At 40.2% G+C, this 14,565-nt stretch overlaps 1 protein-coding gene across 2 annotated transcripts in view; it reads right to left on the bottom strand.

The window, feature by feature from the left end:
- Positions 1-14,355, bottom strand: part of LOC125771345 (uncharacterized) — a 44,092-nt gene extending 29,737 nt beyond the window's left edge. Inside the window, exons 1-3 of one of the 2 annotated variants that reach the window (XM_049441896.1) lie at positions 13,842-14,355; positions 12,241-13,671; positions 353-386 (exon numbers count right to left, since the gene is read on the bottom strand). In XM_049441896.1, coding sequence (XP_049297853.1) covers positions 353-386; positions 12,241-12,290 — 84 coding nt within the window. In that variant the 5' untranslated portion in view covers positions 12,291-13,671; positions 13,842-14,355. Of the gene's footprint in view, positions 1-352; positions 387-12,240 lie in introns of both variants that reach the window. The other variant, XM_049441887.1, reaches the window with a different exon arrangement.
- Positions 14,356-14,565: the final 210 nt, after the last annotated feature.

The raw sequence follows: 14,565 nt of genomic DNA, 5'->3' as shown, positions 1-14,565 counted from the left end.
GTGCGACAGGAACGAATTAAGAACGGCGGTCGATCGGCTGTTTACAATTCAATTCTGGTAGCGGGTAAGCTGAAAACCGTGACCACCGACACTGATTACATTCACCGTCAAGTTTGCGCAACAGACAAAAACCGATTGGATGTGAAAAATAGATTCGATTTACATAAAAGAACTATAACAAAATTATAATAATGTAACAAACATTTATAGTTGAAATATCATCTATTTAAATTATATTATTTAAATTCAATACTGAAAACAAAGGCAGCTAACAGCCAGCATCAAAACTATCAAAAGTAATCATACTAAGTAGCAAAACTAATTGCCAAAACTTTTGCCAGTTTGTACCTACCTGCTCACACCGGTTTTGCCGTCTTCCTGTCCTCCTGAAAAATAATAATCATTCCAACATTAGAAAGAAAATCTTTTGGCAGCAAACACGACACATAGTTGTGTCTTAATGCTTAAACATAACATGGTAGCTTAGGAATTAATTCCTTCTAGCAGGCGGAGGGAGGGAAGCGGAAAATTGAAATATCCTTTGGGGGTTTTGTGTGTGTGTGTGTGTTGTAAACCTTAAGGAATGTCATTGAATGGTAGAAAACCAATACCAACCCCGAGCCAAACAAGAAACGTGAACCTTCATCCTTTTACAAATCCTTACCCTTCTGGCTTTGCCAAACTAAGCCGAAAGACTTTCGTTCCGTTTCGGTGGATATTTCTCATGTAATTTTCAATTCCTTAAAATGTACCCTCCGACAAGACGTCGGATAAAGGGGGAGGGAGGTTTTTGTTTAAAAGTCAAATTCTTCGCCAATTACTTTGCCACCTCACTCCCTCCTCACGTGAAGATTCCTAACCTAACATTCACTGCAACCGTACCCGATAATCACTCGCTGTAAGGATGCGTCGGTCACCCCCTTATTGGGAAGTTTGGAAAACCATTCCGAATCAAAATCTCCAAGCACGTGGTTCCGGTTGTCATTTTCGATCCGTCAACCGGACCCAAAAGACGATCTGACGTTTTTTCTTTTTTTTCTTCTTCTTCCTCCATTTTCTTTCTCACCCAGTTCCCGTAACCAATTGTGCCCGGTCCCCCCCACATACACACAAACATTCATCCGGGGGAGAAAAAAACACAAATCAATCATCGGGCGCCTTATTATTAACCCTTCGGTGCCGCAGTAGAAGACAACTGTCACGTACTGGTGACTAAATGGATCATTCAAGGTTCGGCAAAACCGACACTCTTAAATGAGATTTTAAACAAAGCGTCATTTTTTTTTCTTTTCTTTATTCCCATTTGGAAGGTTTTTCGTAATGGCGCAACGAATCGTCAGCGCCGGTTGCGTGTACGGTTGCAAGCGTACGGACCAAGTGCACAAAAGTGGTCCCTGTCAAGAGTGGCAAACAGTCGCCCGATTTGTGACGGTTGTCCGGATGGACCGGTACCATTGAGAGGTACGTGCGACTCGATTGAGATAGATGTGGTGATGGATAAATAAATCGTTTGAACTGATCGGTTCGCGGTACATACAGTGTGGGAACAAATTTCGCACGAATCGCATAATCTTCGGGCAGAATGAAATCTTTTTTTTTTTTTGAGATCCGAATCCGAATCGAATTATCTTTTTTTTGTTGCATTCCTTGGGCATACAGCATAATTCAAACCCCTTTCTGGAAGTGATCTGAAATAAATAGAAAAAGGACACATTACCTGCCCCTTGCTAGGGTTGTCACGCCGGGTAGTATGACAAATGGGTGACATTTAAAAAGTGACATCAATTGACAAATAAACAGATGTACTACACAGAGAGCAGGATAATATTGGATCATATTTATCGAAAAGGTTTATTTTACCTTCAATGTAACACTCATAAAAATTAATCAATCGATACTTGGTGGTCAAGGGTTAAACTGACGCGACAAGACAAGACATTACTCTTGAACCGGGTGTTATAAACTGAGCAAAAATTACTTATCGCTCTCTTAGTGAGGTGACGTTCCGGAAGTGTCTACATTAAGAACCTACTATCAAAAACCCATCTCGCATGCAATCATCCCACGTTTTCGGTACCATTTCCTGGGTAACTTTTAAATTTCAACCACCATACACCACAGTCGCACGCCTTCCTAATTAATCTCAACCATTCCAAGGACGGCCGTTTCAGGGCAATCGATGAAAAAGAAAAACGGGGGAAAAAAAGGTTCACCACCCCGAAACACGACCACTCAAGCACACGATCGCTACCGCCCTCTCTACCGCGCTGACAAAACAAAAGGTTTCGCACTTTATGCCCTGGACTGTGGGGCGCGACACATCATCATCAAAGCGCGCCCGCTTCCGGTATTCATTAACCGTACGCGCGCGTTTTGGCCCTGGCACGTCCTCCCGAAGGACACGCTTCCGGTCGGGTGCGTCGATCATCAATCACCGGCGCCGGCGTGAAGTGTCCGGCATTTGTCGCACGACGCTTCATCGCGTACCCCCGTGGGACTTGCCAAGCAAACTTCTCAGTTTTCCCCGTTTTGCCTGACGGTGATTAATTTGGACTGGATTTGGAAAACTGCGACCCGACAAGAACTGAGTCCGTGAACAAAAAGTGTGAAATGAGATATGTTAGATATATTACGCCTTTGAAAGATGTTTTGATACGTACTTGAATACGTACTACTTACGATACGAATACGATACGTACTTGAATATTGCAATGAAATACAATTCTTGTCTGAGACTTAATATCTAAAGGAAATAATATCTGAAGTACATCATAGACATGATGTCTGAATCTCAAGCCTGGAGCTGAAGTAAGATAGGAACTCCCTCTCAAAGTTCTCAAAGTTGCCTTAAATTTCCTGGAGAAGCGTTTGGAGTAGCTTTTAGTGAATTCCTACCCTACACAAGAGCCTGTCATCTCTCTTTTTCTCCTCTTTCTAACAATTTGTTCAAAGGATGAGATCTTGGTGAATACATGTCTAAAGGTTACTGATGTATCGTGAAGAACAAGAATTCTATGTGAGGAGCTCAGAGCATATAGATAATAACATATGCTCTGGTGCTGGAGCTCCAAACAGGCAAAACTAACTATTTAGCTATAAAGATCTCCAAAACCCTCATGAAGACAAACAGGTCTCCAAGAAATAGACAAAATCTTCCTTTCTTACTTCTTGGATGATACTACTGAGATCTAACCTGTTTATTTGTTATGTAGAAAAGTATGCTTTACCCAACACTCCATACGTAGTGTGAAATGATCTCAAACACCACTGAAATGAAAACAACTCAACTACCAGGAGACACGCGCGCTTCCTCAATCGACTGGTAGAAATTGAAATTAATTCAACTCTTCAAACCCCTAAAACTAATGACGCCCGGGTAGATCCTTAAGTGTCGATAAAACTTTAACCCCAAAAACCGTGTCCGGGAGTTGTTTTTTTTTCGCGATGATCCACTTCCCGTCACGGTCAGTGGCTGAATCCTTGGGAAAAAATGGTTTTAATTTATTCTCCGCTACCATGCAGTCAATTATGAATTTTTCAATATTAATTACCAGCATCATTTTGCGCACTGGAATTACGCACAAATTGTGCCCACCGAATTTGGGTACGCATTGGGAGGGGGGAGTGAGACGGAGGAGGTAGGGTGTGGACGCGTGCGCACACTCACGCAACAACGCTGTTCTCGCATGCTTACGAAAACAAGCCGCTAATTACCACGTGGCTGTGACGCGTACACGATCCAATTGAAATGCAAATGCAACCCGACGGCAGAACCAGGACAGGCAGAAAAGAGCAAACGGGATCGGGCGCTTAACCCAATAAATAAAATATGCATAAATTGTTCTTTCTCTCCAATATATCCCCCTTCACTGAAGTGGTTTTTTTTCGGTTTGTCACTCTACGGTTCTGCTGTTTTTTGTTTAGTAGAAAAGTAAAGACAGCATATGCTTGGGTGGGCTGGATTCCACCGCTTGCTCACATTCCTAGCTCGCTGATTTATTACATTTCCCAAACGTACCATCCGCCACCAATTTGGGTATCGATGAGCATAATTGATCCGTCGTCCCCTTGTGTTTTTTTTGCGCACCCGATCCAGCACGGGGGTTTTTTGCTACTGGTGACAGATTTATTCGTCGGCACGATGTAATCGAGTGCCGCGTTAAGCGTTCGATTGGCAAATTTCGAGTACCCCGTATTATTAAATATTATTATTAGTACCACAGGCACCCGGTTGGTGCGGTATGTTTATGCAAATTACGTACACAAATTTGCAATATGGTCGTGTAAATTGGTCTCTATCACTTTTAACCCCGATGGAAAGAAAAAGTTCATCCCGTCACGGGTGGAGGGTTGCGGTGAAGGGTTTAAAATTATTGGGCAAAAGTTCATTTGAAACATGTGGCCTCACAAAATCGTTTATGAAGACGTACTGATCCACTTCGCCGCGGGATAATGTTTGATTTCGGAACAGATTTAGGTCGTGTTGAGACTAATTTTCTAATAACCCATTCAGTTGCTTGAACATGTTAGAGATCCTTACTAAATAATTGGAATGGTTTACCAAAGGTTGAAATTATTTATAAAAAACTTTCAAATATATTTGCTATAAATATTCATTTTGGGTATCCAGTGTCATTCTCTGATGACAAATGGATTTTGACATTTAAGAGCGCGAAATTTAAAAAATCGTGGGTTTTATAGTATTTTTATAGCACATGTCATAGAGCTATGGTTGGAATAGTTTAGCATGGAAAAGCAAAGGAAACCCTGGAGTTTTCAAAAAACGAGGTTAACATGTATATTCATGTCCATGAACAATTTGCATTCTCGTGATGTGACTAGTCTGAACCAGATGAATATATATAGTACATGAAGTCTCCGAGATACTCAATACCTGATGACAATTAGATTTTGACATTTGAGAGCGCGAAATTTCGAGAATCGTGGATTTTATGGCATTTTTATAGCACATGTCATATAGCTATGGTTGGAATAGTTTTACATGGAAAAGCAAAGGAAACCCTGGAGTTTTCAAAAACGAGGTTAACAATGTATATTCAGGTCCATGAACAATTTGCATTCTCGTGATGTGACTAGTCTGAACCAGATGAATAAATATAGTACATGAAGTCTTCGAGATATTCAATACCAGATGACAAGTGGATTTTGACATTTAAGAGCGCGAAATTTTGAAAACCGTAGGTTTTATAGCATTTTTATAGCACATGTCATAGAGCTATGATTGGAATAGTTATGCATGGAAAAGCAAAGGAATCCGTGGAGTTTTCAAACATCTCTTGAAAGCGTCTTTGTCTATAGCGAATGTAAGACTTCGCCCACAAGAGACATTTTCTCCCCAAAGTTGAAGTTTTTTTATATTGATGTCTATTGTTGTTCGCGGATTTAATAATATTATATTGTATATTGTGATAACTTCAACACAAAGAAATATGAACGGAAAACTGATTCAAAACCGAGGTTAACAATGTATATTCAGGTCCATAAACAATTTGCCGAATAAAATAATAACCATTCCATTCAAGTGTCAAAGATAAAACGTGACATTTAGAACCTCCATTAGTTCATCAGCTCAGTCCGCCATTGGCGCTTCTGTCCAGATAGTGTGACTGTCAGCGAGAGTGCTAAGGTCGGCTAATCCCACCTCCCCCACCAAAAACCAGGATTCTCCATGAAATGCATCCTCACTAATGCTAACAAAGCATTAAAAACTGCAAAAAACTATAACCCCTTTTCCAACAAACAAAGCGTGTGAGTGTGCACACGATCACCGGGTGTTAAGATGCGGGCATAAGCACACGTGGGTCTCGGGTGGGTTCCATTCAGCCAGAAACTACCCGCCAGTCACCCACTGCATTGCATCGTAAAAATTGATTGGACTGCACATTAAAACTATTACATCGCATGTTGTGTCTGTGTGCCATCCGGGGTTCGCGGTGGCAAACGTTGACGACAGGTTGCTACTGGGCGCACTCCTCCGGATGACTCATTCAACATTCTGCTAGCAGCAAATATGTGCTAGAGTTTATTTCGATTATTAAGAGGAAAAAGTTTTAACCATCTCACATTGCAGAATAAATTGAACCCGGTCGGTACAGTGTCGGTTTGCTGATGTTTTGCCATCTTCATTGTTCCGTTTCGCTTTGCCGTTGCCGGATAAAGTGATGCACCCGCCGTACGCAACAAAGAAGCATTCTTCCGGTGGTGATTTACGACCAGTTGCTTCATCAAAACTGATATCCCCGAGTCCGGATGCGGGGGACCTATGCAAATGGTACTCCGTACGGTCTGAAGCTGCCAAACACACGATCCTCCAGGAATGGGGAAGATACCGTTCATAACTTCAAACACCACTTCAACTGGGATTGACACTCAGAAAACTTCTGCGTCTTGCTGAAACGACTCTCCCACGACCCGGGGGGTTCGACCTCGGGTCGGTTGGGAAGTAAAAGTGCAAGATTACGCTTGTCCTCGCCTCTCCCCCAAGGACCTTGCTTTGTCACCGGATTCGGATGGCTTATTGTTCGATTCCTTGACAGGGCGCGAATTTAATCTTATGCCATCACCGGGAGTACCATCACCGTGCACAGTTTCGTCCGAGATGCTTCTTTGTGTGTGGTGCAACATTTTACTTCCACTAGCATCATCATCATCATCACCCATCGTTTGCCATAATCACCTCCATTGCTGACTCCAAAGTAAAAACGTGTCCACCCCTGCAGGACTGCGCTGACTGCAAGAAGTCTTCAATGAGCTGCAGTGGCATCAATATAAATTATCGTAAAAATTTACAACCAAACTTTTGGTACGGAACCATACACTCCCGGAACCAAAAACCGGATGGGCTAGGAAGTTATGGTTTGAAATTGGAACTTATGGACCAGCGACGGTGCGTGAGGAGTGTTTTAAACACACTGTACTGTATGGGTAAACATTGTAACACGGGCAACAAGTTTTTATTATAGAAAAGAGGATGCTGAGATGAAATACATCATCCTTTAGGAGTTCTGAAATTGTGCTAGAAATAAGTTACCTACCGTAGTAGTAGACACTTTGCTATCACTCTCCAGAAAAATCCCCAGCTAATTAGCGATTAGTGGTTTGCAAGAAAGAAAAAAAGAAGATAATTCTTTCACCCTCTTACGGACGAAAAACAGGTTACTCATCCCCAAAATAAACGCGACACGAAACCATCTGTTATGATTTTGCACAACAAATGTCAGGTCGTCAGGTTCGCGGTGTTGCCCACCCGATAGCGAAATCGCGCTCGACTCAATCACAAGCTAAAAAGCGCGCGCAAAGGGTAGACGTTTTCCATTTTTGAAACTCAGCGCCTGTTGCCCTGCAACCTGCAACAGTCGTACCCCGACTGCCAAACGGATTATCTTCGCGCGAGGATGAGCATTTTTAATTAGTTTTCATCCGCACAACACAATAAAACCGATGATGGGAGGTTTGAGGTTTGAAGCAGGTTACACAAGCGAGAAACGGTTCGCTTCGATCAATCCGACCGTGAACGGTGTGCGCGCGCGGTGGGAGAGATAGGACCATCTGCGCCCGAAAGGGCTGCAAAACGCATGACATCACCGATCGGATGGGGGGCGCTGTCTCTCTACTGTAATCCTTTGATAATTAATTTGAATATGAGAAGATTAGCCACCGAAGTGAAGTTGGCCAAAAAAAAAAAAACGGGGGAGAATGGGAGAGGATGACTCGCGTATGCGAACACTTCCTTTATATTCTTTATCCACCGCTAATTGACGCTGTAAAGATGCGTGCGTTTGTGTGTTTACAGGTAAAGGATAGAGGAGGCCTAACTCCATGAACGCGCACCGAGGGGTTCGAAGTTCGATGGATGATCCGTGGTGTTAATTTCTAGGCAATAAGCAACCACCAAACCAGTATTGTTATCATGCTGTAATCTCAGCTGCTGTAATCACCGGCCTACTGCTGACAACTCGCCGGAGGGGGGCCATCTCTTCGTCCATGGGGATGGAGTTTTATCACTGACATTTATTTATGGTTCATTGTATGGCGTCTAGAGCCCCTTTTTTCTGTACTGTAATTATAAATTTAATTGAAAAGTCCAGAATACTAACCTCGTCAATCAAAATTAATGTTAAATACTTACATTTCTGAATAGAAAATATGAACGTGTATTTCCTCCTATAATTCTGTGCCATAATAAAATGGTATATGATCGCAAAACGCCTAAAAGTATGCAATCACTTGTTTTTAGATACCATTAACGCTTAACAGAGATATTTTTACATGATATTTTATATTTGCAGACATATTTTATAATTAAAAAAATTAAATCTAATTTTAAATTTTATTTCATTAAAATTAGTTTTAATTATTTTTCTGTACATCGGTTATCTAGCCATACGAATTAAAATAAAAGGTTCGTAATAAGCAGCCATTGCCTCGTGGTTTAGCATACATTTAGGCGGTAATTTTAAAAACAATCAATAAATGTTAAATCATTAACGATTCATAAATGCTGATCAAGAGATTTTTTTTGCAGTGTAATTAAATATAAAAGTGCTTAAAAGATTTCTACAAAGAATAAAACACAGTTTCTATCAATTTCTATAAAAAAAAACTAAAAATATGTAAAAGCGTTTTATTGGTTTTGAATTCTTCTAGGTCTTCTCTTACAGGATATTTACACTGTACAGATGGGAAAACCCCATATTGAATAGATCCTCTCGTACGCGTATCGCGTCCCGTCACTGGGAGTAATACACTTATAGCTTAGTAAATCCCGTCGCGTCATGATACAGCGGAAGCTGCTAAATGTGATACGCATAAAAATAAAATCCTCTAATTAGTCCCAACACCGGGCGTGCAAAATCCCAAAACAGGGAGTAGAACAACGATTTGTTTGTGTGCCCCTCCATCGTCGAGACGATTCGTCCATTCCGGCTATCAAGATCGACAGGTCGTCTGGGGCGCGCGTATCCTTCGGGGAACGTTTGTTTGGACTGTGTTTTTTTTTGTTCTTTTGCTCCTTCCTCATCCATTTCGTCCTCCATCATGTGCCAGTCATCAACAACGCATTTTGGGGCGTAGCAATGTGATGCTGGATAAAGCAGTTGATAGTCGTTTTTTTGCTCGGGAACGCACACGCTATATAGGATCACATTTCCTTGGCAAAGCTTGAATTCGTCGTGCAGGCAATAAGAGTAAAGTTTGATGAGTCTTCGCTCGACTGAGCTGCGAATTAATCTCGGCTTATCGCCGTCGATCTGCTGCAAAACCCCCTGTGTGTGTGTGTGTGGGATATTATGGCGTACGGTTGTTAACCGGGTATTGTAAACCGTTAACCATTAAGCGCCTGAATGTCCGCTATTAAAACCGTATGCATCCTGAATGGAGCGGAGAAGGCCCAAAAGGGAAGCGAGTGGAAAGGGCTATTCCTTTTAGTAATGTCAACTCGATGCGATAAGGCACAAATAAGCGCTTCCCCGAAGCGAAAAGTTCGCTCTAAAACATTTTTTTTTTGGGTAGAGACGTCACAGGCGGAACACATTTTTGACAGTGCGTTTTATTTATCGTCCGCCAGCTGACAGCTTTAACGATCGACACTGGACACGCCGCAAAACAGTGTGTTCGCGCGAGCGCGCGCCGATCGATTTGCCCTGCCTGCCCGGTTGATGATGATTTGTTGTCTAAAACCATTAGGCCGCGTTCGATTAGCCGCGACAAAATTGCACACACTCCACATTTACCCCTTTTTTTGCCAGTAGACGGTCAACAACCAACAAAAAAAACTGCTTTCGCAACACAAAGCAATCGAGAGAAGAACGAAAAAAAAAAACACTCACTAAATCGTGTAACAATTCCATCTTGAAAGTGGTGCATTACTGGGCCCAAAACAAAAAAAAGGAAAACCCTGTGATGCTATAAAAATACCCAAAAGAAAAAAAACAACCAACCAAATGCACATCGAAACACGCGCGATTAAGGATCATTGACACCGTAAAGCCGAAAACCCATCTTTTAAAAGAATAAAATAGGGAACGAAAATATAAAACTTTTCAAAAAAACGCTAGAAAACCGAACAAGAGAAGAAAAAAGTACGAAAGAAAGTCCCCCAACCCGATAACATTGCCGAAGAGGGTACGAACGTGAAAATAAAATTGTCTAATTCGATTGATTTAGAAAGCGAAACAAGCGCGTGCAAAAACCCCCGAACTGAACGTGTGCGTCTGTGTGTCTGTGTGTGGAGTGGGAAGCGGTTAGAGAGCGAGAGGCCAACAGCAAGTGACGGCGCGAACAGTGAGTGCGTGTAGAACAATCACAAATTTGACAGCTTAACCCATTTTCGGGTTCGTCCCTTCTTTTTTTTTGTTGTTGTTCTTTCTTCATTCTTTTTTCCGCCCGTCCATTATGGGTTTCGATAGGCGATTGCGTGCAGCGTGAATGGTACTTTAAACTGTTTAAATTGTTGTCACCTTTGTTATATTCTATTTGGTGTTGTGTGTTTTTTTATCTTCTTTTCTTTCCTTGTTGTTGGGTTGTAGTTTTTTGGTAAATCTTTTTTATTTTTTTTTCTATTTTCATTCAACCCCTTCCCTCGTCTAATGCTTCCTAATGTCTGCTACCTTTTTAACCTTGCCAATGGTGCAATTTATCCGCACCCTGCCCGATTTATTTGGTGCGGATTTTTTTTCTCTCTTCGTGTTACCACTTTTTGCCCCGCATTTTAAAGTAACCTTTGTGTTTTTTTTTTCGTTATACCCGTACAAGCATTTTAAAACTTTGCAACCCCGACTACTAATAGTGACGAGTGTGTTTACATGTGTGGCATACACGTAAAAGGGGTGCGAAAGAGAAAGAATTATCAAGAAAGAAAGAAGAAAAAAAATCCACCTAAAAAGACCAACTGACACTCGTGTTTCGTGTGTGTTTTTTTCTTCTTCTTCTGTTGTTGTAATATTTTTTGCTACCACCGCGCTATTTTCGCGGCCCTTCAATTTCTCGCGAGTTCCGCATGAGCTGTAACCCATGTTGGTTGGATGTTACCAATGTCCTGTGTGTGTGTGTGTGTGTGTTCGAAATAACAACATAAATTCCAATCGACAACTGTCCTGACAACTATCGAGCTGCATTTAACGTACCCGAAGCATTAGCATTTCGGTCAGGGGGGCAACAAAGATGAAAAAATAAAAATACATTCAATTCCTAGAGTAAGGGAAGGATTTGCTAAAAAGGGGTTTTAAAGCGGCATTTCCATGAGTTATATGCTGTGTGTTTTTTTTTTTACTATTTCAAACGACCCTTCACCGTAAGGGCTTGTACTCGAACCACGGGCGAATAGAGTGAAAACAATAAAAGCTAAGCCTCGGCCTCGACAAAGATCTCAATGTTGCATTTATGGGCTGCACGGTTTTTTTTTCTTTCTTTTGGTAGTTTGATTTTAGTTTATTGGTGTTTTATTGAATTTTAGTCTCGGTTGCATATGTCACCGTTAGATGTTTGCTTTTAGTTTTTGCACACCGTCAGTCAAAATTTTGACAGTTATTGTAATGTTTGTGATCGGTACGGTTGCTTTGTTTTGTCATTGCTTTTCTTTTTCACTGTCGAATGCATTTATTTTGTTATTTTATTTCATTGTTTCATTCGATGAATTTTGCCAAGAAATAAATTCCTAAGCATTTTTTATAAATAATCAGCCTTCTTAGTAAGCATTGCATACATTTAGGCGTTTTTACAGACAGCGCCATACAAAGGGTACAAAAGCGGTAAAGTTATGCAATGTAAATACAATGCAAATGTTAAATACAGTGGAACGCCGATTATCCGTGCTCTTCGTGACTCGGCCCCTGCCGGATAAGCGAATATTACGGATAATAGGCACAACTCTTTTTAGTGATAAATATTAGTGTGTAATGGATAGACTTTTTTTATAACGCTAGATGTTAATTTCCTTTTTTACATTTTGCAAAGTAAATTTGTTCTTTTTTTTAAATTTGTGCAAATTATATCATTCCCTATTGAAGCTTTTATTTCTTGCTGTCACCGGTTTGCAGTTAATATGTCAATTCGCCTTTGGAACTGGATAATGGGACAGCCGGATAAAAGGTACCCGGATAATCGGCACTCCACTGTAGTGAAATTTCAGGCGGATCAAACCCTTTAGAGACGGAATAGCTATCAATCACATCTAGTAAAAATATTACTTCCTATATTTCTATTTCAAATAGGTTTACTTACCACGATAAACGATAGTTTGATAGCTTTTTCGCACCAAAAACAAACAACATTTTTTTTCAGAGCACAAAGGAAAATACACAAAGGAACTTCAGTGCGCTTTGGCACTTCATTTTAATTACCACAAAACCGCCCACAAAGGCCACATTTTTTAAAACATTATTTCACGCAACTTATTTTTACACCCAAATACAACTTACACATTTTTTTTCTTTTTTTTCTTGTGCACAAAGGCACATACGCATTCCAAACGAGCTTTGGCACATTTTAATTACCAGACTTGCCCACAAAGGCCACATTTTTTAAAACATTATTTCACGCAACTTATTTTTACACCCAAATATAAATAACACATTTTTTTCTTTTTTTCTTGTGCACAAAGGCACATACGCACTCTACACGAGCTTTGGCACATTTTAAATACCACACTTGCCCACAAAGGCCACATTTTTTTAAATATTATTTCACGCAACTTATTTTTACACCCAAATACAACTAACACTTTTTTTCTTTTTTTTCTAGTGCACAAAGGCACATACGCATTCTAAACGAGCTTTGGCACATTTTTTTGCCCACAAAGTCCACATTTTTTAAAACATTATTTCACGCAACTTTTTTTTTCGCCCAAATACAACTAACACATTTTTTTTTCTTTTGTTTTTCTTGTGCACAAAGGCACATACGCATTCTAAACAAGCTTTGGTACATTTTAAATACCACACTTGCCCACAAAGGCCATATTTTTTAAAACATTATTTCACGCAACTTATTTTTACACCCAAATACAACTAACACTTTTCTTCTTTTTTTTCTTGTGCACAAAGGCACATACGCATTCTAAACGAGCTTTGGCACATTTTAATTACCACACTTGCCCACAAAGGCCACATTTTTTAAAACATTATTTCACGTAACTTATTTTTACACCCAAATACAACTAACTCTTTTTTTCTTTTTTTTTCTTGTGCATAAAGGCACATACGCACTCTACACGAGCTTTAGCACATCTAAAACACATTTTGCCACATTTTTTAATACATGATTTCACACAATAAGCTCATTGAGACTCACTTTTTTCACTTTTTTTCACCAAAAAAAACACTTTTTTATCATTTTTTTTTCTTCTTTTCACAAAGGAACAGAGCCACTTTCCACATGTACTGTTGAACCGTACCAACATGTACATTGAAATTATATTAAATAACCGAAGCTAGCTCAGAGGTTATCATAAAAACAAACACCACACGTTTATGCCATGGTTTTATAATAAAACTCGTCGGCAAAATGCACTGCACAACAAAAATGCTAATAATTTACAAGCTTCCGCACAAGATGGAAGATCCTTTCTCTCACTTACACACTTTAAGCTTTCGTGTACACCACCACACTCGTTCGAGAGCGTACGCTGTGACAAAAACCCAAGCCGACGCCGGCCTACAATTTAAACAAATTTTCACTATTAAACTTAATATTTACACTCGAATTGATATGCTAACAATTGTTTATATCGAATAAAGTCCTCGACACCAAAGGACGTCACTTTTTGCCACCAAATTATTGTAAAATCGCTTTGTACCGAAAGCTTTTTTTTTCGTATAACTTACGCGTATTGCTGCCCGATCGCTACTGATCACAACTTCTCTTTATCTAACGATCGTTATCTCTTCTGCTAGCGTTATCATATTACACCCACACAACTATAATTGGTGAAGCGGGTGTCACGCAACTTCTCTCATTCTTTCGGCACACACTGCGCTCCTCCGGGAGACGAATGGAAAAAAAGCCCCTGGATCAAATCCATTTTTACATTTATGGCATTAAAAATATGTATGTATATAAATTCTTTTTATAAACAAAAAACACAACATTCTTAAATAAAATCCACTGCACAACACAAATGTATCTCATTGGCATGTTTAGTACAGGCATTGATTGGAAATTTCCTTACTCTCTCTGTCACACACACACCCTCTGGCGTTGGCGTACAGCAAACTGAGCTGACCACAAAGATGGCTTCGAAGCCCCCCGTTGACCGGCGGCCATCTACTCTGCCTACCCGTTACATCCGGCGTTACATAACGTCAAATGTTTAACCGTAGTGTCTACGACTAAAAAAATATGGAAAAGATGGATTTTTTTAGTTGTCCAACTAATACTAATACTAATAATTTTAAAAAATTCTGGTTTTGTTTTTTTGCATTTTTTACAAAATTTTCTCCATATATCTACGACCGCTTACACGGGTAGACCATACGATTTGGATGGGATTTTTTAGTTTTCGGATTCTAAATAGTGTATAAAGCATATACATCTAGTTTTTCGGGGTTA

This window comes from Anopheles funestus, chromosome X, assembly GCF_943734845.2.
Source record: "Anopheles funestus chromosome X, idAnoFuneDA-416_04, whole genome shotgun sequence".
In the NCBI taxonomy this organism is placed as follows: domain Eukaryota; kingdom Metazoa; phylum Arthropoda; class Insecta; order Diptera; family Culicidae; genus Anopheles; species Anopheles funestus.
The sequence above is the reverse complement of the archived record's forward strand: the minus strand, read 5'-3'. Positions and strand labels throughout refer to the sequence as shown.